Source organism: Tursiops truncatus, chromosome 18 (assembly GCF_011762595.2).
Source record: "Tursiops truncatus isolate mTurTru1 chromosome 18, mTurTru1.mat.Y, whole genome shotgun sequence".
Lineage (NCBI taxonomy): Eukaryota > Metazoa > Chordata > Mammalia > Artiodactyla > Delphinidae > Tursiops > Tursiops truncatus.
This window is the reverse complement of record NC_047051.1, coordinates 25,341,243-25,363,020: the sequence shown is the minus strand read 5'-3', so window position 1 is coordinate 25,363,020 and position 21,778 is coordinate 25,341,243. Positions and strand designations below refer to the sequence as shown.

The 21,778-nt window shown below is 36.7% G+C and overlaps 1 protein-coding gene across 1 annotated transcript in view; it reads right to left on the bottom strand.

Moving 5' to 3' along the window:
• Positions 1–377: 377 nt before the first annotated feature.
• SUGT1 (SGT1 homolog, MIS12 kinetochore complex assembly cochaperone) overlaps positions 378–21,778 on the bottom strand; it is a 40,137-nt gene continuing 18,736 nt past the window's right edge. The window contains exons 11-13 of the mRNA XM_019936456.2: positions 13,669–13,759; positions 9,562–9,743; positions 378–498 (exon numbers count right to left, since the gene is read on the bottom strand). Of these exons, the coding sequence (XP_019792015.1) occupies positions 397–498; positions 9,562–9,743; positions 13,669–13,759 (375 nt within the window). The 3' untranslated portion in view covers positions 378–396. The remainder of the gene's footprint in view (positions 499–9,561; positions 9,744–13,668; positions 13,760–21,778) is intronic.

Genomic DNA, 21,778 nt, shown 5'->3' with positions numbered 1-21,778 from the left:
ACTGAAATTCAGAAATCTATGCTCACCCAAAGTTGCCACGTCTAATAAATTATTAACAGAATACTGCATCAAAAATAAGGCAATAACCCAAGATATCCCATTAACAATTTCTCCACTCCCACAACTAGGAAGAATTAATCTATCTAGTAGCAAATGATATTTCATTCCGTTTCAGCATATCTGAAGTCCTTAAGGGCAAAAGTGATAAAACATGATCTTCATTCTTCATTAGACTCTTAGAACACTTGAAGGAAAATAATTTCTAAAGCACAAAGAGGTAAAGAGGTATAATCCTTTAAAAAGATGTACTCAGTGTTCAAAATTCAAGAATGCAGTATTAATACACAATGGGCGTTAGCTGAACATACGCAATACAGTGACAGCAAATTAATTTATTTAGTACTTTTTCCATTCCATATCATCAGGAGGATTGATTTCAACTTTCCTTTTACCTACATCAGACCAGTTGGTACTCAAAACTGTACCACCAGACTCCATCTGCAATAAAAAATAAAAATAGATTAATTATTGGTCCATGTAATCAAAACAGAATATTTTTCTAAAAACATTCCAAGCACAGAGTCCCCAATATAAGCTATGTTTGGCTCAATATACACAAGACAATATTCTGTTTTAACCTCAGGCTTTCCAGATAAGTTACCGTATCGTGTGAAAATCTGAAAAGGAAACTCTAGTTAGGTAGGAGGACCATGTCCACACACACTGCCATATAAAGCACATGTCTCCCTGCTAATCAGCACAGAGGTATATGTGAAAAACCACCTTCAGATGAAAATATTGGGTTGGCCAAAAAGTCCCTTCAGCTTTAAAGTAAAAATAAAAGACACATTTTTCATTTTCACCAAGAACTTTATTGAACAATGTATTCACCATTTTGTTCCCCTACCTTCTGCCATTTTTCAGGCAACATCTTCCCAAAACTTATCTTTTTGAGCAAAGAATTGTTCCAGGTGCCTTTTGCAGTCTTCCAGGGAATTGAAATTTTTCCATTAAGAGAATTTTGTAAAGACCGAAATACATGGAAATCCAAGGGTACAATAATCTGGTGAATACAGTGGATGAATGGGAACTTCTCAGCCAAGCTGTAACAGTTTTTGCCTGGTCATCAAAGAAACATGTGGTCTCGTGTTATCCTGATGGAAGATTATGCATTTTCTGTTGACTAATTCTGAACGCTTTTCATTAAGTGCTGCTTTCAGATCATCTAACTGGGAGCAGTACTTGTTGGAATCAATTGTTTGCTTTTCCAAAAGTAGCTCATAATAGAGGACTCCCTTCCAATCTCACCATATACACAACATCACCTTCTCTGGATGAAGACTGGCCTTTGGTGTGCTTGGTGGTGGTTCATTTTGCTTGCCCCACAAGCGAAATATTGTTCCACAATATTGTACAGCATCCACTTTTCATTGCCCATCACAATTTGTTTTAAAAATGGAACGTTTTCATTACGTTTAAGTAGAGAATCACATGCGGAAATACAGTCAAGGTTTTTTTCACTTAACTTATGTGGAACCCAAACATCAAAGCGATTAACATAACCAAGCTGGTGCAAATGATTTTCAACGCTTGATTTAGATATTTTGAGTATGTCAGCTATCTCCCGCATGGTATAACATTGATTGTTCTCAATTAATGTCTCGATTTGACCGCTATCAACTTCAACTGATCTACCCAACCATGGAGCATCGTCCAGCGAGAAATCTCCAGTACGAAACTTCACAAACCACTTTTGATCAGTCACAGCACCTTCTCCATACACTGCACAAATCTGTTTTTGTGTTTCAGTTGCGTTTTTACCTTTCTTGAAATAATAAAGCATAATATGCAGAAAATGTTGCTTTTTTCCTTCCATCCTCAATATTAAAATAGCTACACAAAAATTCACTAATTTTGATAAGTTTTAAAAAAATGCACCCTGATATGACAGCTGTCACAATACAATCTAACAAAATTGTTTCGAATGAAGCTAAAGACAACTAAGCACTACTAGAGCCATCTTACTGGGGAAACCTAACGGACTTTTTGGCCAACCCAATGAAATTGGCTCCCAAAGAAAACGATAATGTCATCTCTTTTGCTGAGCACAGTGAAGACTTTGCGAAGTAAACTCTTTCTAGTTGGAGAGAACTTTAAGAGACCCTTCTTAATGTTCTCTCTCTGTCAAATGTACACAAGTGTATGCTGGAATTATTTTTAAATCAAGGTACATACATACACAGACACATAAAGTTAGTGTCTCAGTAAAGCACTGGTCATCTATTTACTACCCACTGAATATAACACCTACTAACAAACCTAGCATATTCATAAATACATTTTAAAAATAAAGCTGTAACTGTTAATGCAATAAAAATTCATTGATTTGGATCACAGCAAAGAACAGAAAATTGTTAAAATCTAAACATTTGAAAATAATCAGCTATGTTACTGGTGAATGTATAAAGTTACATATGCTACCATTACACTGGAGCCTCAAAATAATCCCAATGCCCCACACTCTCTACCAAGCTCCTTTCCATGGGTTCCTTTGCACGGGATGCTCTCCTCTGTCCTGGTTCTTTTTATGTCTTTAGTTATCCTCCGAACATGACATGTCACCATCTCTCTGTGGCCTTCCTTGACCCTAGTCAGGACTCTAGCTACTCCTGTAGGACTTGTCTATGACACTGCACTGATAAAATTTTACGAATCTGCCTTCTCATACCTGCTTCCCACCCGTGGCTCCAAACTAAAGCTGAGAGTTTCTAAAAGGAAAGAAACATATTTTACCAATACTTATATCCTAGATCTAAGTGCAGTAGCCTGGCACACAGTAGGCTGCAAATAAAATACTGAATAAAATGGGACAAGTTTATATAATAACTACTCCTAAGAGAACTAAATGAAGCAGATTTAATTTATAATCTGATCATATTTGCTGATGACATTTATTTTCCCCTTTCTTCTTATGGACTGCAGTGCAACTGAGCACTTCCATGATTATTCTGTATATGTTGATCTTTTTGCCCAATTAGACAGAGAGATCAGAGATAAGATAGAGTCTGTTTCTTTGTACAGGCAGACCTCGTTTTATTGTGCTTCACTTTACTGCACTTTGCAGATACTGCATTTTTTACAAACTGAAGATTTGTGGCAACCCTGCATAAAGTGAATCTATTGACATCATTCTTCCAACAGCATGTGCTCACTTCATGTCTGTCACATTTTGATAACTCTCTTATATTTCAAACTTTTTCACTGTTATTATCTTTGTTATGGGGATGTGTGATCAGTGATCTTTGATGTTACTACTGCAAAAAACTATGACTTGCTGAAGACTGAGATGATAAAGCTAGCATATTTTAGCAATAAAGAATTTTTAAATTAAGGTACATGCATTATTTTTTAGACATAATGTTATTACACACTCAGTAGACTACAGCATAGTGTAAACATAACTTTCATAGGTACTGAGAAACCAAAAAAGTGTGACTCACTTTATTGCAAAATTTGCTTTATGATGGTGGTCTAGAACTGAACCCACAGTTCTCCAAGGTATGCCTGTATTCCCCCACAAAGACAGAAGCAAGCCCTTTGACCTGGTATATTCCAGGTCAATGCTGCCAAACAGATGGCTTACTTTATGCATACGTATGGTTCAGTTACACTTAGCAAAGTTTCTAAGTGTAAAATATGTATGAAAATGGGCACAGATTCTCTAATATAACTTTGAAATCTCACACACTATTTTGTCCAGAAGTTCTTAAAAGTCAACACTGAAACTATTTCAGGGAATTCCCTGGCGGTCCAGTGCTTAGGACTCCACGTATCCACTGCAGGGGGCACACATTCAATCCCTGGTGGGGGAACTAAGAGCCTGCAAGCTGCGCAGCGTGGCAAAACAAACTAACAAAACCCTGATTTCTCCTTTTGGAGGCATTAAGTGAGTGTACTTTTTCCTAGTCTTCCCACTAAGTACAACTAAAAACCTTGTATGTTATATAAATAACAAATATAAGACAACTCTAAAAGGTGAAAAGAAGACAAATCAGCTAGGGACCTTGGGACCCAAGGAACAACACGGTGGTGAGTTCTTTGGGTTTTCTTTTTGCCTTATGTTTTCCAAGAGCTGGAACTGAAGAGGCTGGAAATGCCAAAGGGTGCAAACAAAAAAAGCCCCAACAAAAGCCTTATTTCTCTAGCCAATGGACAAAGACAAACAGAAAGAGAGAAAACTTTTAGACAATAATCACTCTAGCTAAACACCACAGTAAAAAACTGGTCCCATCCCCACCCAGGCCAGTGAAGGCTGAATGAAGAGCCTAAACTTCCACCCATGCTATGCTATCACAAACCGGCCTCCTCTGTTGCCTGTGGTGTCAGTGGAAACCTCGTGGGGAGCTAGAATTCCTACCTATTCCCAGCAGTAACAAGGAGATGTCCTGGGGTGTCAACGGAGGTAGAGTGGGGTACCTGGATTTCTACCTCCACCTGGCAATAGTGAGGTAGTGACTTCCCTTCCTTTGCCAGAGGGGTTGTCAGAGAAAGCCATCTAAGACAGATGGTTTAAATAAGATCCAGAGTCTTGTAACATGAAAATGTCCAGACTTCAACTGAATATCACTTGGCACTGGTGAAAAACACCAAGAACCAGGAAGATTTCAGATTATATGTTTAAAAAGAGAAGACAATCAATAGATGCTAACACAGAGATGAAAGAGATGTTAAAATTATCTGACACATTTTTAAAGCAGTCAGGGTAAAAATGCTTCAACAAGAATTATGAACTAGCTTGAAACAAATGAAAAAAAATAGAAAACCTCAGTAAAGAAACAGAAGACGTAAAGAAGAACCAAATGAAAGTTTTATAATTGAAAAATACACTTGAAATAAAAACGTCAGTGAATGGGCTCAAGAGCAGAATAGAGAGAATAGAGCAAAGAATTAGTGAACTGGAAAACAGAACAATATAAATCACCCAATCTGAATGACAGAGACAAAACAGAGATAAAATGAATGGTTCTCAGGAATGTATAGTACTGTAACAAAATATCCAATACCTGTGTCATTGGGTTCCAGGAAGAAGAAAACAAAGAAGGAAGGTCTGAAAAAGTACTCAATGGTATAATGAATGAAAAGATCCCAAATTTGGCAAAAGACATAAACCTATAGATACAAGAAACTGAGTAAATCCCAACCAGTATAAACCCAAAGAAATCCTTGTCAATAGAAAGAATCTGTTATGGACAGATCTACTCTGAAAGAATGCCCAAAGGAAGTTCTCCAAACAGAAGGAGGGACTTCCCTGGTGGTCCAGTGGTTAAGAATCCGCCTTCCAGCGCGGGGAACACGGGTTCAATCCCTGGTCAGGGAACTAAGCCTGTGTGCGGCCAACTACTGAGCATGTGGGGCACAACTAGAGAGCCAGCGTGCCTCAACTACAGAGCCCACGTGCCACAACTACTGAGCCTGAGCACCACAACTAGAGAGAAGCCCACATGCCGCAATGAGGAGCTCAGAAGCCACAGTGGAGGATCCTGCATGCTGCAACTAAGACCTGATGCAGCCAAAAATAAAATGAATAAATAAATATTTTTTTAAAAAATGAGAGGAGACAATGTGTTCAGGAGTTTAAAAAGAAAAAAAAGAAACAAACAATGGAAACCTGAAAGTCAGAAAGGAAGAAAGAAAAAGGTCACAATATAGATAAATGCAATAGAGTTTGCTTTTCCTCTATGTTTTCTAAATTATTACACTGTATGATGTGGTTTCTAAACATATATAGAAGAATTATTTAAGAAAATTATAAATGAGAAAAAGTAAAAGGACAAGGACATAAAGGGAGGTAAGGTTTCTATACGTCATTCAGTGTCAAAAAAAATAACACCAGTAGACTATGATAAACTAAGTATAATATAGCTAATATAAAATTTAGAGCAACCAAAGATACACTACAAAACACTATAGATAAATCAAGATGAAATTCTAAAAACTGTTCAAGTACCCATAGGAAGGCAGGAAAAACAAATACAGAACAAACAGAAAACTTACATGGTAGACATAAGTAAGTCCTAACGTACCAATAATTACATTAAAAGTTAAGTGGTCCAAATGCATCAATTAAAAGAGACTGGCAGAATAAATTAAAAAAAACATGACCCAACATGCTGTCTAAAAGAAATTCACTTTAAATATGACTTAGAAATCTGAAAAAGAATGAATATATATAAGTGAATCACTTTGCTGTACACCTGAAACTAACACAACACTGTAAATCAACTATACTCCAATAAAATTGTTAAAATAAAATTAAAAATGTTTAAAAAACGACTTAGGCAGGTTGAAAGTAAAAGGACGGAACAAGATATATCATGCAAAAATTAACCAAAAGACATAAGAATCAGCTATATTAACATCAAAGCAAAGAAAATTACCAGAGCTAGAGAATGACATTATATAATGATAAAAAGGTCAATCCATCATGAAAATACAGCAATCCTAAATGCATATGAACCAAACAACAGAGCTGCAAAATATGTGAAGCAAAAATTGACAGAACTTAAAGGTGAAATCAATAAATCCACAATTATAGCTGAAGACCCTCTCTCAATCAGTAGAACAGTAAGACAGAAAATCAACAAGAGTATCAATCAACAGGATCTAAGTGACGTTTATGGAACACTCCATTCAACACGAGCAGAATATACATGCTTTTCAAGTGGAATATATACTTAGGATAAGAAGTCTCAAGTGAAATCAAAATATATACTGAACTGAATAAAAATGAAAAAGTAACATCAAAATTTGTGGAAGACAGCTGAATTCTTCTGAGAGGGAAATTTATAGCATAAACACATACAACAGAAAAAAGAAAAAGGGTCAAATCAATAATCTAAGTTCATATCCACAGAACCTATTAAAAAAGAATAACAAAATAAACCCAAAGTAAGCATAAGGAAGAAAATAATTAAAAGCAGAAATAAATGAAATTTAGAACAAAAAAAATAGGAGGAAAAATTTAAGATCAACAAAAAGCTGATTCTTTGGGGGAAAAAAAGTAAATAAAATCGACAAACCCTAGCAAGACAAAGGAAAAAAAAAAAGACACAAATTACCATTATAGGAATGAAATGGGTTATCACTACAGACCCTGCAGTCATCAAAAGACCCTGCAGTTCCCTTCAAAGTTGAAGGGAACCCTACCAACACTAACAACTTAAACGGACCAATTCCTCAAAAACAAACTACTACAAGTCACTCAATATGAAATAGACAACCTGAAGAGTCCTATAAGCTACTGGGATAATGAAATTCATAATTTAAAATCTCCCAAAAAAAGAAGTATCAAGGCCTAGATGGCTTCATTGGTTTAAATAATCTTTAAAGACAACACTAATTCTACAAATACCCTCCCCCCAAAAAAGAAGAGGATGGAGCACTTCCCAATCCATTCTATGACATATTACCCTGATACCAAAACCAGAAAAAGCACCAAAACCAGAAAAAGCACCAAAAAAGAATACTGTAGACCAACATGCCTCATAAATATAGACACAAAAATGCTTAAAGTATTTAAAAATAGAATTGAGTAATATATAAAAAGAATTATACACTATGACCAACTGGGGTTTATCCCAGGGATGCAAAGCTGGTTCAACAGTAGAACAGCAGAAATCAATCATATTAATCACATAAAATCACCACTTTGACAAATTAAAGAAAAAAAATCACCTAATCATATTGACCACATGCAGAAATATTGCAGAAAAAGTATTTGACAAGTCAACAGCCATTCATGATAAAAATCTCAGAAAAAAAGAAATAGAGCAAAACTTTCTTAATTTGATAAGCATCTACAAAAACCTACAGCTAACATTATACTTAATGGTGAAAGACTGAATAGTTTTTCTCTTAAGATGGAGAACAAGGCATCGGTGTCTACTCTCACCAATCTTATTCAACATAGTGCTGGAAGTTCTAGCCAATAAAAGGAAATAAAGGGCACACATATTGGAAAGGAAGAAATTAAACTGTCCCTATCTGAAATACCTCCTTAGGTAGGTTTATTCCTAGGTATTTTATTCTTTTTGTTGCAATGGTGAATGGAATTGTTTCTGTAATTTCTCTTTCTGATCTTTTGTTGTTAGTGTATAGGAATTGCAAGAGATTAAACTGTCCCTATTTGAAGATACGATTGTCTACATAGAAAATCACAAGGAATCACAAAGAATCTACCAAAAAAAATCTCCTAGAACCAGTAAGTGAGTTCAACAAGGTAAATACAAGATAAACATTAAAAACAAAACAAAAAAACCCCTGTATTTCTAGATACTAACAACAAACACATGGATGCCAAAATTAAACATATAATACCATTTATAATCACTCAAAAAAAAGAACCCAATACTTAGGTATATCTAGTAAAACACACAACTACTGAAGCCCACGCACCTAGAGCCCATGCTCCACAACAAGAGAAGCCACTGCAATGAGAAGCCTGCGCACCTCAACGAAGAGAAACCCCCGCTAGCCGCAACTAGAGAAAACCCACGCGCAGCAACGAAGAGCCAATGCAGCCAAAATAAATAAATAAACAAATAAATAGAAATGTTCTCTATCTTAACTGTCAATATCATGGTTGTAATATTATAATTCTGCAAGACGTTTCTACTGGGGAAAACTGTAAAGGATATAAGGGATCTCTATTACTTCTTCCAACTGCATGTGAGTCTACAATTATCTCCAAATAAAAAGTTTAATTAAAAACAATTTTTTAAGGCAATAGTGAAAAGCATAATCATGATCAGTTACCACTTGGTAACTTACATGGAATATCTGAGCCACAAACACACTTATTACCTATATGTTAATTTTAATTATTAAATATTAACTTTAACTTTCTACTGTAAATATCAACACCTTAAAAGAAGACAGTGACATTTCCAGAGCTACGGGTAAAAGTCAAATGATTACAGCTTCAAGCAAAATCTACATGGTTCTATAGTGATGACTAGTCATTAAAATCTCAGAATTTGATGCCTAATTCAGGTGGTATTCATGCCCTGGCAAAAAGCCCGAATTTTCTTAATCAATACAGAAATTATTAACAAACCAATGAATAATTAATGTGCACCTTCTACTTGGCAAACACTGTTCTGGAAGTTTCCCTTCTATATTCTTCATCTGACACTGAGATTATACATGATACCAGAAGGTAAACACCAGAAGCTCACTCAGCTATTGTGATAAATCCAACTGGAATAACTCTATATCATCCACTCACTATAACCTTGGTATTTCTTAAGACTTCCAAGTTCTAACTCCCTGATGAAAAAATTTATTTGGAATATACCATTTGTTTCTCACCTCCTCCACAAGTTCCCAACTTCCTCAGTAATTACTCTAAGTTTAGAGCAAGAACAAATGTTCAGACAAAGTCCATTCAAAATGGTCTCCCAACTACAGTACATGCAATCTGATCTCAAATTACATACTTATTTTTTTTTAATTTGTGAAATTTATTACTACAATAGATTTTCTTAAAGTTTATATTCTTACAAATGATTTGTTCATGGCACGTTTCACTTCATCAGAACCATCTGAATAGATCTGCTGAAATAATTTGTTTAAAGCTGCATCTCCCTCCAACTTCTCATTCTTTTCTTCTTCTTTGATCTCACCAACTAATTTATCCCAATTTCTTGTATAATGAGATGATGATGGATACAGGTTCTTTATATCTATGGAGTAAAAAAAGACAAAAGTGATTAATCAACATGTGATTATGTCAAGCATATGTAACTTTCTGACCATGATGTATACAACATCTTAGCAAATAGTTTTAAGTCACTGAATTTCATGTTTGTAATAAATGTCTTTCTGATATATAAATCAATAATTAACATTTACACTTCTAAAAACTGAATCAGTTAGCATAATGTAAAATCTGGGAATTTCTTTTGAGCAAAATAACTCAAAGTGTAAACTTTTGGTACATTATGCAAAATTAGATTAAAAAACAGATCCTTCATGTTAATAATACGAGAAACTGGGTGAGAAGCATACAGGAACTTTTATGTTTACAAAACAGGTGCAAAGATAGTACAAACAATTCTAAAAATAGTAATTTTTTAAAAAGATGCTTCATTAACAAATTTCTCTAAACAGTTTTAATAAATGTTAAAAATGTGGCTTTTCCTGAGGTACTTATATCTTTCAGAGTAGAAATAAGCTGAAAGTACTGAACTGCCAGGCCATCTGCCAGTGAGTTAAGACTCGATCCTCTCCCCACATTAAAAATATTAGATTACTTCAGCAGGAGAAAACAATAAAGAATTCCTGAATGTTGAAAAATACTACACGTGATGATCTAGAGTTCAGTCCCACATCATGCACACATAGAAAATGACAATATTTGTAGGGCACATTGGGATAAACAGAGGCTGCTTGCAGCCTGAGAGGCAACGAACCCAGGGACTCAGGCACTGCCAACACTGCCCCAAAGACCAAGGGAATCAAGATCTTCACACACAAATAATTAAAAAGTAACTAAACAGTTACCTAAGAGCTGTAAGAGCAGTTCTGTCCACTATTCAATGGAAATATAATGTAAGCCACAAATGCGACTCACATACATAATTTAAAAATTTCTAGTAGCCACATTACTAAAAAGAATCAGGTGAAATGTATCCTAATTATATGTTTTATTTAGCCTAATACATGCAAAATAATATCAGGTCAACATGAAATCAATATAAAAATATTAAGATATTTTATATTCTTTTTTTCATACTAAGTCTTCAAAATCTGGTAGGTATTTTACATTTAGAGCACATCTCAATCCAGACTAGTCATATTCCAAGTAGTCAACAGGTACAGTAGCCACAGCTACTACCCTGGACAGTACAGCTATAGAGCTTTAAAACAAGACGGATTCAAAACTTCCCTATGAGTATATTAGGACACATGAATGCTAGTCTAAACGTCCCTCTTGCACTGCTGCCTAGATCTCTATATATGCCCTTTCTCAAAATAGTTGAGAAACTACTAATTGTTCATTCTGCTTTTCCATCCTTTCTCTTCACCTGTAAACCAACTCCCTCCCTGCTCATCTCACCCCCACCCCACAACAAAACAAAACCACAGCACACCACAGTTTTATTCAGGGCAAGCATACTGTTTTCCAAATTTTATCTATCCTTCCTCTACAAGTAATCTCCTCTATCTTCTGTACATTTTCACTACTAGCCAGGAAAACAAAAACATGCGTGCCATGGTAAATTAAGAACCTAGGAAACATGGGTTTAATTAATCCTAACGCTGATTCGCCAGATGGGAGCACAGTTCTAATCTCCATTTCACAGATAAGAAAGCTGACCCAGATAGGTTAATCAACTTGCCTTTATCTGCAGTCTCCAGCTTGTCAAAACTCTGACAAGCATATTAACTCCTTACAAAAATATAACAGGTCAGGAGGAATAGCATCTTGAATCTCCAAGGCACTGAGTTTAGAGAGTTTGTAACTATAACACCAAAAAATCTTTAATCTCAGAAAAACGTTAACACCTGTAGAGATGGTAGATGAACTACTGAGAGACAGGTAACCTAACTTCCTTGCTTATTCACTATAATATTGATATCAAATAACTGCAAAGATACTCATGTCAGCAGAGACTTCCCATTGTTAAAAATGCAGCAACAAGCAGTATTACACATGGGGTAGAAGAACCAGGGCCAGACTCTAAATGGCTGGATTTAGTCCCAGACAATGAAAACTGCTAGGTAATCTTAGGCAAGTTGCTTAACCTTTCTGAGCCTGTAAAATAGGAAGAACAATACTAGGCTACCTAATATCAGGGCTGCTGTTAGACTTAGGTGAGATACTATATTAAAAGTGTTGATATTTCTTTTAAAAAATGCTTTAAGCTATATATAAACCTCAATCCAAAAGTATCTGGGAGTCAGCTCCAAGAAGAGTGCATAATATCTTTACTATACCTTTCACATAAAGTGGGAAGCAGAAGCTTAATAAACAGCTTATATACCAACTTGAAGTATTTCAATTCTTAAAAATTATCTATTGGTGTCAATTCCCTGGCTTTGTTAATCATGCTATAGGTTAGTTACGATATTATCATGCAGGAAAACTGGGTGAAGGGTACATGGGAACTCTATTATTTCTGCAACTTCTATTAGAATCTAAAATCATTTCAAAATAAAATTTAAAAATGATCTGTTGGCTAACTTAGTGTTTTCTACAAAGTGCCACAAGGAAATTATATTTTCTGTTATAGAAGAAAGCAGTGAAAAATCTAAAAGTAGCTGAAACTTAGAGTTACCTCTTTTCAGTCATCAAATCAGAACATTATCTCTAATCAAAGGAAATTTCTCTCCATTCATTAATGAGGCCATTGCTATAAAATAGTCTTAGACTGTAGTTCTAAGTGTGTCCTACAGATTAATCATTCCATTAGAAAAATACCTATGTGCCTATTGCCTATGCTCAGAACTGACCACAACATAGTCTGTCCCTTAAAGGGTTAAGCAATCAACCTTATTCTACCCCTAAGCCTGCCTTAGGCCTTCATTAGCTGTTTGCCTCCACCTCTTAGAAATATACTGAGGGACTTCCCTGGTGGTGCAATGGTTAAGAATCTGCCTGCCAATGCAGGGGACACGGGTTCGATCTCCAGTCTGGGAAGATCCCAAATGCTGCGGAGCAACTAAGCCCGTGAGCCACAACTACTGAGCCTGCGCTCTAGAGCCCATGAGCCACAACTACTGAAGCCTGTGCTCCACAACAAGAGAAGACCCCCCCAACGAGAAGCCCGTGCACCACAATGAAGAGTGCCCCTGCTCGCCACAACTGGAGAAAGTCTGCGTGTAGCAATGAAGACCCAACGCAGCCAAAAATAAATAAATAAATTTATTAAAAAAAAAGAAAAAAGAGAAATATACTGAAATGGGGAACTTCTCTGACGGTCCAGCAGTTAAGATTCGGCGCTCCCAATGCTGGGGGCCTGTTTGATCCCTGGTCGGGGAACCAAGATCCCACGTGGCACAACTAAGTCTGTGTGCTAAAACTACTGAACCACACAACTAGAGAAGCCCGCACACCACAACGAAGACCCAGCACAGCCAAAACATGAGAGAGAGACAGACAGAGAGACACAGACATACAGACATAGACAGAGAGAGAGAGGGAGAAATGGGCTAGATACTTTTCACTGTGAAGCCTTGAAATTCCAGGAAATTAGAGTTGACATAATTAGAAGAAACAGAAAGGAATAAATAAGAGGGGAGAAGGGAAGAGGAGGAAATACATCAGCAGAGTAAACTACTAATTCACGTAAAACACAGAAAGAAAAAATAGGAAAGGCCAACACACAAAAGCAAACAACCCCCAACTGACATCACAAACTGACATGATAACAATAAATCCCAATTCCCTCTGGGCTTTTGCTGCCATTTATCTGTATTCTTATGGAGTTTAAGAAGTTAGAACCATCATAAGAAATACTCTGTTTTCATTACAGAGCAACCTCCTTATATTCAATGTATCTTATCTTGGGAACATAAATAATGAAAATAGAATACTCATTAGTATTTAATTTCAACTATATAACACAATATGAATTTAAAGCTCATCAAGGCCAGAAAACAAACCTGTTATGAACCGTCTGGGGTTAGGCACCTCTCCTTGCCCCTCTAGCTTTTCCCATCTCACAGCCTCTGGCTTTTTCATTTTAATTTCAATCTAGAGGAAACACCAAATAAAATCTATTATTCAATGTAAAATACACAAAACAGTGAAAAAAATGCAATTTCTTTAACTTATCAATGTTTTATAAGAACAGTGTCCTCAAAACAGTTTCCTTAAACTATACCAAGTTAAATTCGAAAAACTTGAAACATTTATTTTGTTTCTACTTAAAAGCCACCCTTCAAAAACAATATACATACACACTATAAACTACAATTAAGAGTCTTGAAATCCACATGCTCTTCTTCTAAAGCAGTGTTGTCAACCAGGGGTAATTTTGTCCCCCGGGGAAATCTGGCAATGTCTGGATACACTGTTGGGTCATCACAACTGAGGTGGGAGTGAGGAGTGACTAGGGGTACTACTAAACATCCTACAACATGCAGGGCAATTCCCATGACAAAGAATTATCCAGCCCCAAATGTTAACAGTGCCCACCACTGAGAAACCATGTTCTAAAGGAATTACTATATTTCCATGTACATTAACCTGTTTTAGAGTAGAGAAATTCATTCCATTGTATAAAAATGATACAAGTGAAACTGAGGGCAGTCACCAGGTAGATCCCTTAAACTATAACTTGCTTAATAAATAACATCCTGTAACCTGCCTTCACTGATTAAGCTCACTTTAATTGTTCTTGCAAACTGCATACCCTCCAAGTTTCATGTAACCTGAACAACATATCACAAGACTCCTTTAACTATCCCCTATATAAAACACCTCTGATATATGGGGCATTATAGTAATGGTAACTGTCTTCCAGGAACATGGAGCTACTCTTGCCCAGTTCAAACCAGTCAAGACCACTGACCACTCAACTGGGCCGTCTCGAGTATCTCATGGATGACCTTTCGACATCAGAGGGCAAAAATCTTCACCCCCCAAATCATGCTAATGCCATTTTCTGAACATGCATCCCATGAAGAAGCATGTAACTCAGATATGCCTACACAGAACACCAATGACCTCACTTCATCATCGTTTCCCACACCTCAGACCACCTTGCTTCTTTATCCCATAAATATCCCAAGCCCCTCACCTCTGGTGAGGCAGATACAAGATTTGTTCTCCCATCTCCTCATTCGGCTGCCTCACGAACAAACCCTTTCCCTTTTGCAAACCCCGGTGTCCCAGTGTTTGGCTTGCTGTGCACTGGGTAAATGGACCTGGTTTGGTAACACAAGTTATGCTAACAGTTTTACATATTTTTTACAGACCATGAGGAGCTTCGGAAGGCTTAAACTAAGGCCATTTACTACAATGAAATGTTAAAAGCATCTTTAACTCTCTTATCAAGGCTGCTCCCTTAGAATCTACCCTTAACCGTAACATACACTGGTATAGCACTTACCTTATGCTTTCCTTATTCAAATAATGCTCTCGCCCTCATTTTTAGCCTAGCAAAAATAAGCATTTACAGTGATGGTAAACACAGTTATAATTATTATGCAAATGGTTACGAATCAAATTAGAATTTTATATTCTAATGCTTTTTCTAAGAAAAGAATTACTACTTTTGTAAGTAGAAAAACACCCAGAAGACAGACTTTACAAAAAGAAAAGCCTACTGTGTCACACTTTGGTTCTTTGACCCCTTTGGGGAAGATGAATCATTTAAATTAACAATTACTGGTAATCCTTCTACCAACAGCATTTAGGGGGAGAATCCTTAAAATGTGCATTTTAAAAATACTTTAACAAAACACTAAAAGAAATCTGCCAATATTTTCAGTCAGATATGAAGTGATGGAATGGAAGGGTATCTTCTTAAGGCGCATAGAAATGTAACAAAAAATGTTTTCATGAGAAAAGCAGGAAACAAATCTCACTAGAAAAGGGGCAAAACAATTAGCATTTTTAATGTAATTTACATGTTTAAATTCTACATAAATAAAATCAAACATTTAAAAGGATCTCCAGAATTCCCTAAAATGAACTATGATTAACTTTTATAAAGTAAAATACTATCAATATTTTCTCACACACAGTATTAAGTGAAAGTACTCTGATTATTTTAAGCTGTCACTGCTGGGATTTTATCAAAAAGGGTCAGAAATCCAACAGCTGCAATGACACAGAAATAGTTACTGAAAAGGACTATTAATATTATACTAAAATTTAAAACTGCATCTTGCTCCTTTAATTTTCAACTCATCCAGAAATGAAGACCTCACAAACAGTGTGTACATCAAAACTATCCTTAACTAACCTCAGCCACGGGGCACCCTATATTCACACGTGTTCCTGAGCTAAGCACCATCTATAAAAAGTCCCTTGTTTCACATGAAGAGCACTCACATCTCTGAAAGCCTCTATAACCTAAATAATTGTGCACTATGAACAAAGAGGCCTTTATAAAGCCAAAGCCCTAAGTCACAACCTGTTTCAACTGAGACATGCTGACCTGAACTTGAAATTATACTTAATCCATTCATTAAAAGAGGTGCACATAATAAACCATTTAAAACAGCTTTTTTAAAAGGTAAAAGGGGGGAGAGACTAATATTCTATGAATTCCTTTTTACACCTACTTCAATGCTTATATATGCTTTTATATGCTTTTAAATGCTTTTATATGCTTTTAAATGCTTATATATGCTTTTAATGCTTATATATGCTTTTAAATGTTTATATATGCTTTTAAAAATGCTTATATATGCTTTTAAAAATGATTCTGACAGATACTTCTCAAATCACCACCAGTACAATTTCAGATATTTTTATTGGGACCATTAATCAGCCATTCTATTTTTATTTAAGTCAAAAATAATTTAAAAGTTAACTTAAAACTTTGGTAGTTTATAACCTACTGTATAGCACAGAGAACTCTACTCAGTGCTCTGTGGTGACCTAAATGGGAAGGAAATCCAAAAACGAAGGGATATATGAATATGTATAGCTGATTCACTTTGCTGTACAGTAGAAACGAACACAGCTTTGTAAAGCAACTGTACTCCAATTAAAAAACAAACAAACAAACAAACCTTTGGTAGTTTGCTTGAATGTTGCTCTCATATGCACAGGGAAGGCTTTCAATGTGCCGTAATATCCCAAAGCAGCATTCACAAACTACTAATAAGAATCCCTCCTCTGTTGGGTTGTCAGTTTTCAATATTATGTGTACTACCACCCACTTCTAAGGTCTCCTTTGCACAGCAGAGAGTTTAATTTTTTCCAATGAATGGAACTTCAGGTTTAAAGAAAAGTCATACTTCTAAAGGGTCAAGGCTCTTCCAGACACTACCTTCTTAAAAAGGGGTAAGTGACCTCCCACTTACTACTACAAATTGATGGTGAAGGAATCTTTCCCAGAGACTAGAGGGCTGTGCAGTTTACTGGTAAACATTTTTTTCTGGCAAACTTTTGAGAACCATCTGTTTCAAGTCTGCAGTCAATAAATGTTTCCTGATCTCTAGAATGCAGCTTTTCCAGTATTCTCTCAGTCAGCTCTTTGCACATTTAATTGCTGTACCAAAACCCTCTGTCCAATATTAGAATAGCTCGGTCTTCCCTGAGGCCAGACTGCACATCTACTGTCTTTATTTTTACACTCAAATCATTTTATAATTGTTTTTTTTTTTTTTTTTTTGGTGGTACGCGGGCCTCTCACTGCTGTGGCCTCTCCCGTTGCGGAGCACAGGCTCCAGACGCGCAGGCTCAGTGGCCATGGCTCACGGGTCCAGCCGCTCCGCGGCATGTGGGATCCTCCCAGACCGGGGCACGAACCCGTGTCCCCTGCATCGGCAGGCAGACTCTCAACCACTGCGCCACCAGGGAAGCCCTATAATTGTTTTTAATGCAAAAGATGGTAATGAATGAAGAGGAACTGAATAAACTTCTCCGAAGTTCTAGAAGCTCAGTTCAAGTATTTATTGAGTACCTACTGTGAGCCAGGCACTATGCTGGTGCATAAGACCACCACCTCTATTTTTTTGAAGAAATCAATCAGAAGACACATTCCCATAAACAAAAAATTCCAGCATCCATCATCTGTAGTGACAGACCTAAGTTTTGGGAAATATCTAATTATCTGGAAGGAAGTATGCCAAAATGTCATCAGTAATGAGACTGATTACATTCTCAGCTCACTTATATTTTTCCAAATTTTCTATGATATGCATTTATTGCTTTTACAACCTGAATAAAAACCTGAATAAAAACTAAATCATCAGTATTAAATAATAATAGCAGTAATATTTATTGATCACTTATTACATACCCCATGTACTAAGTGCTTCATATATATCATCTCACTTAACAGAAAGTGAGAAGAGAAAACCACCTATATTTTAGAGATGAGAGAGCCAATAAATAGAGTAACCTGCTGGAAGTGTCTTTTTCTGCTAGAAGTTTTACTTATTTTATTTCCTCAGAAATAAGCAGAGGTTGAGGACAAGTCAAAAACAGTCAGTTGTGTAATTCCAAAAGAGTCACAAATAGGTGCCACTTGCTGGATGTATGACTAATCACACTGAGCCTCAGTTTCGCTTGTAAAATGGGATTAATAGGGTCTACCTCACTTAGGATTCTTTTGAGGCTTAAATAAAACCACGTATAAAAACAATATAGCATTGTGTCTGGCAAGTAACAACTGAATGCTATTATGAATATCTTCATCATTGTTACAATTAGCTGAAAATCTGGGCAAATTATTTTACATCTCTAGGTTCAGTTTCCATACCTGTAAAAAGGTAATAACAATACCTACACCATTCAGTAACTGTGAGGATTACATGGGATAATACACAGCAATAAAAACAGTTACCTACTGTAATTCTCCAAAGGTCAAACAACATGGCATTGGCTAAATAAGCTACAGTAAATACCTATCATGAAACACTTTGCTGTAAAACATCTAAGGGCATAAAAAAAATACCCATAATGAATAAGTTTAACAAGACAGCTACAGACAGTATGGACAGTAAAATCCTTTTCTTTTGAAAATAAATGTATACACATTAATAGAAAAGGCAGCTCTACAATTTGTGGATATCAGCAACTAAAGTTATTTAAAAAAACAAACAACCACAACAACAAAAAACCCTATTACCATGACCATATCAAAAAGGCATAACAAAACAATAATCCAAAACCCCACACACATCTGTGTGTTTCAAAAAGCAGTAGTATCCTGCCGGGACACCTCCAACCCCATTATATCATAATTAAGATTCTTCTATGAATATCAAGTAAAGGAATTTTAAAACTTCTCAAATGTCAGTGGGTTAAGAAGGCAGAAGGGGGCTCTTTGTCTCTAAGACACACATTTTTATTTCCCACAATTTCAGTTAAAAGCCTTCATATTTTATATTGATATAATACAAAAAATTACTTTGACTAAAAATAGGAACACAAGAACATTTCCACAAGGGCAAATTTACTCCAAAGGATTCTGAGAATTCTAATTTTTTCTTACAGGGAGTGAATATTAATCTTTAAAATGAATATTTCACAGCATAGCTGTTACTGAAGTTATAATCCTGTGATTGTGATAAGAGAATATTGTCACGATATTAACAAAATGAAATAAAAGAACCATTACAGCTTCTTAATAAAAAAATGGATTAATAGGCAGATATGTAAGCTGGTATTCAGTAGAATGTAGAAATAATTACCAGAGGTACTAAAAAATATGAATTCTAAGAAAAACATATTACATATTACACTGTAAAACATTTAATTGAGCGAATTCCCCAGCAGTCCAGTGGTTAGGACTCAGCACTTTCACTGCCAGGGCCCAGGTTCAATCCCTGTCAGGGAATTAAGATCCTGCAAGCTGAGCAGTGCGGCACCACCCACCCCCCCTGAAAAAAGAAAAAATTTAGTTAAGAAATGCTATTTCAGTATTTTAAGGATACTACCTCTTCCTCTTTTCATTGCAAATTAGATTTAGTTTGAATTAATAACACTTAACCAATGGTTATACATAAATATACAACATGCATTTTTTTTTTCTTTTTTTTTGCTGTACGCAGGTCTCTCACTGTTGTGGCCTCTCCCGTTGCGGAGCAAGGCTCCGGACGTGCAGGCCCAGCAGCCATGGCTCACGGGCCCAGCCACTCAGCGGCATGTGGGATCCTCCCGGACCGGGGCACGAACCTGCATCCCCTGCATCGGCAGGCGGACTCTCAACCACTGCACCACCAGGGAAGCCCGCAACATGAATATTTGAAGGTGAGAAAGAAAACAGGATTCTCAAAAGGCAAAGAAATAGCCCTTTTAAACCACAGATTTTACAGAATCTCTAATTTCAGGAATATTTTCCCAAGCAAAATGCACCCTTTTATCCAACCACATAAATGATTCAAGACGCCTGCAAACATATGAAAAGCAAATTACTATTTTTCCCTTTTAGTGTCATCACTAAACAAGACTCAGTAACCTAGAGAAAGATTTTCAGTATTTTAACATTGTCTCCCTCTGCTGTATAAAAAAGATTCCAAAATTTCATCATTTACATTAAGATATAATTAAATACAATTCTTTCCATTTGTTTCCCATAAAACACAGCTTAAAAACTGGAAGTTTAACAAAGTAATATATATTACTTCGGGTTAGGACAATAAAAATAATCATCCTCCCGAATATATCCTACAAATATAAATTCTTTAGTCCAGACAGAAAAACCTATGAAAAGAAGCAACTGCTTTACAGAAGGATAAGTATTTTTCCTGGGCCACACTGAACAATTTAGTAACTTGTGAACTTGGGGAAGGCATTTTAAGTCCATGAACCTCAATTTCTTTTCACCTGTAAAACTAAGAAGGAAAATACTTACTACACCCTGCCAACTTCTTAAGGCCAACATCAGAATCCAATATAAATTCATTCTCTGAACAATTACTGACCACTCACTCACTACACACAGTGCATACGGCTAAGGATGCCAAATTTAGCAAATGAAACATACTTATATTTAAAAATTATTCACTGTTTGCCAGCCCGCCAAGCTGAGATGTCAGATCAGCCATTTCTCAATAGTCACTGATGTGAAGTGCCAGGTGTGAGGCCTGTGCATGAAGCACCCTGTGAACAAGTGAAACTAGAGGAAGCACAAAGGAAAAGGAAAAAAAAAGGCAAGAACTGTGTCTTGCAAGAACACCATAATCACAACTAACTGCTGAACAATCATCGACAGGAAGACACTGGAACTAACCAAAAAAGATAGCCCACATCCAAGGACAAAGGAGAAGCCACAATGAGATGGTAGCAGGGGCACAATCATAATAAAATCAAATCCCATAACCACTGGGTGGGTGACTCACAAACTGGAGAACACTTATACCACAGAAGTCCACCCACTGGAGTGAAGGTTCTGAGCCCCATGTCAGGCTTCCCAACCTGGAGGTCCAGCAACAGGAGGAGGAATTCCTAGAGAATCAGACTTTGAAGGTTAGTGGGAATTGATTGCAGGACTTTGACAGGACTGGGGGAAACACAGACTCCACTCTTGGAGGGCACACACAAAGTAGTGTGCCCACCAAGACCCAGGTGGAAGGAGCAGTGACCCCATAGGAGACTGAACCAGACATACCTGCTAGTATTGCAGGGACTCCGGCAGAAGCAGGGGGCAGACGTGGCTACCACAGGGACAAGGACACTCGCAGCAGAAGTTCTGGGAAGTACTCCTTGGTGAACCCTCCTGGAGTCTGCCATTAGCCCCACCAAAGAGCCAGGTATGCTCCAGTGCTGGGTCACCTCAGGTCAAACAACCAACAGGGAGGAACCCAGCTCCACCCATCAGCAGACAAGTGGATTAAAGTTTTACTGAGCTCTGCCCACCAAAGTAACACCCAGCTCTACCCACCACCAGTCCCTCCCATCAGGAAGCTTGCACAAGCCTCTTAGATAGCCTCATCCACCACAGGGCAGACAGCAGAAGCAAAAAGAACTACAATCCTGCAGCCTGTGGAATGAAAACCATAATCACAGAAAGACAGACAAAATAAAAAGGCAGAGGACTATGTACCAAATGAAGGAACAAAATAAAACCCCAGAAAAACAAATGAA